General features: G+C 42.2%; 1 protein-coding gene across 2 annotated transcripts in view; it reads right to left on the reverse strand.

Annotated features, from left to right (window-relative positions):
- The window catches only part of LOC115224440, a 44,058-nt gene extending 42,439 nt beyond the window's left edge, over positions 1-1,619 (reverse strand). The window contains exon 1 of one of the 2 annotated variants that reach the window (XM_036513156.1): positions 502-1,619. In XM_036513156.1, the coding sequence (XP_036369049.1) occupies positions 502-1,291 (790 nt within the window). In that variant the 5' untranslated portion in view covers positions 1,292-1,619. The remainder of the gene's footprint in view (positions 1-501) is intronic. The other variant, XM_029795343.2, reaches the window with a different exon arrangement.

Below are 1,619 nucleotides of genomic sequence, written 5' to 3' on the forward strand. Positions count from 1 at the left end.
TTACATATATATATATATATGTATATATACACACATAACATATACACTGACATATATATACATATATATATATATACACACATAACATATACACTGACATATATATACATACACACACATAACATATATACTGACATATATATATATATGTATATATATATATATATATATACACACATAACATATATACTGACATATATATATATGTAATATACCCCCATAACATATATACTGATATATATATACATACATACACACATAGCATATATACTGATATATATATACACATAACATATATACTGACATATATATACACACACATACATAGCATGTATACTGGCATATATTATATATATATATATATATATATATATATATATATATATATATATATACATACATACATATAACATACATACAGACACACACACGCGAAAAACGATGGCAACCCTGAAATTGATTTCCGTTAATTGCTGTAATGAGGAAAAGCAGGTAACTTACCTATATTGTCAATTGAGAAATTGGTCGGTGCCTTCAGCACACGACGACCCCAGGCCATCCGTAAATTATCCAAATGCAAGTCTGGTCCGCTTACCAACAGAGTACACGGCTGGACGAATCCCATATACTCCAAGTTCTTGATACTCTCTGCGAGGGCAGGGTTCCAGTAACAGGTTTTGTTCCGGAACCTGAAGTCTTCCCAGATCTCTCGCCCTCCACTGTAAGAAATGGAAGGTACAACAGATGTATCTGTACTACCAGCTGCAATTGCAGTAGTATTGCTACCGACAGCACCACTCGAACCCTCAGCCACCGATGACGCTGTCGTTTCATGTTTGCTCGCACCGTCTCTATTCGCTCCAGCACCACCACCACCGCCGCCGCCGCCGCCCTGTGGATGGTTGTTACTGCTACTGTTATTGTTGTGGTTGCTGTGGCTGCCGCCCCTTAGTCCGTGGTGGTGGTTATGTTGGTGGTGGTGGTTGTGGTTGTGGTGGTGGTTGTGGTGGTGAGGAACCTGTAAAATGGACAGCGGTTGACGAGGACTTCGAGTCGGCGAGTTCCAAGCGGAAGACGAAGTGAAGCTTGGCGTGGCTGTTGTAGTCGCCGTGTTGGTGTTGCTGCTATTGCTGTAAATGCCAGTAGCACCTGCTGAACCTGCCGAACCGGGCCCATCGGCTTGCACGAATTGAGTTTTCGTGGGGCTCAGAATCACGGCTAAACATCGCGAGGTAACACAAACGTTCTTCGGTGCCGATCGGCAATCGTCCTGGTTGGCTTTCGACGACATTTCACTCCTGCGCCAATCTTTGGACCATTCTAAGTTGGGTTCGGTTTCCAAAAACGAAGCAAACCCACGTCTCACAGACTTGCTGGGTTTCTGGTTGCGAGGGTGTGGGGTCTGTATTACAAATAAATATAAATATATTTCTATAATTTATCCTTTGAGGGGTTATTTACAGCACAAAGCAGCAGCCTCACTGCTCTGACCAGGCGATGATCACTAAAAGAGGCGGGGGCGAAGCACGGATCGCTTTTCACAGTGACATTGGTGTGTCGTAGCAATTGCCATTTAAACAGTGTCATTTGAGCCACCTAGCGGCTGACTACAACAGTAA

The sequence above is a fragment of the Octopus sinensis genome, linkage group LG25, assembly GCF_006345805.1.
Source record: "Octopus sinensis linkage group LG25, ASM634580v1, whole genome shotgun sequence".
Lineage (NCBI taxonomy): Eukaryota > Metazoa > Mollusca > Cephalopoda > Octopoda > Octopodidae > Octopus > Octopus sinensis.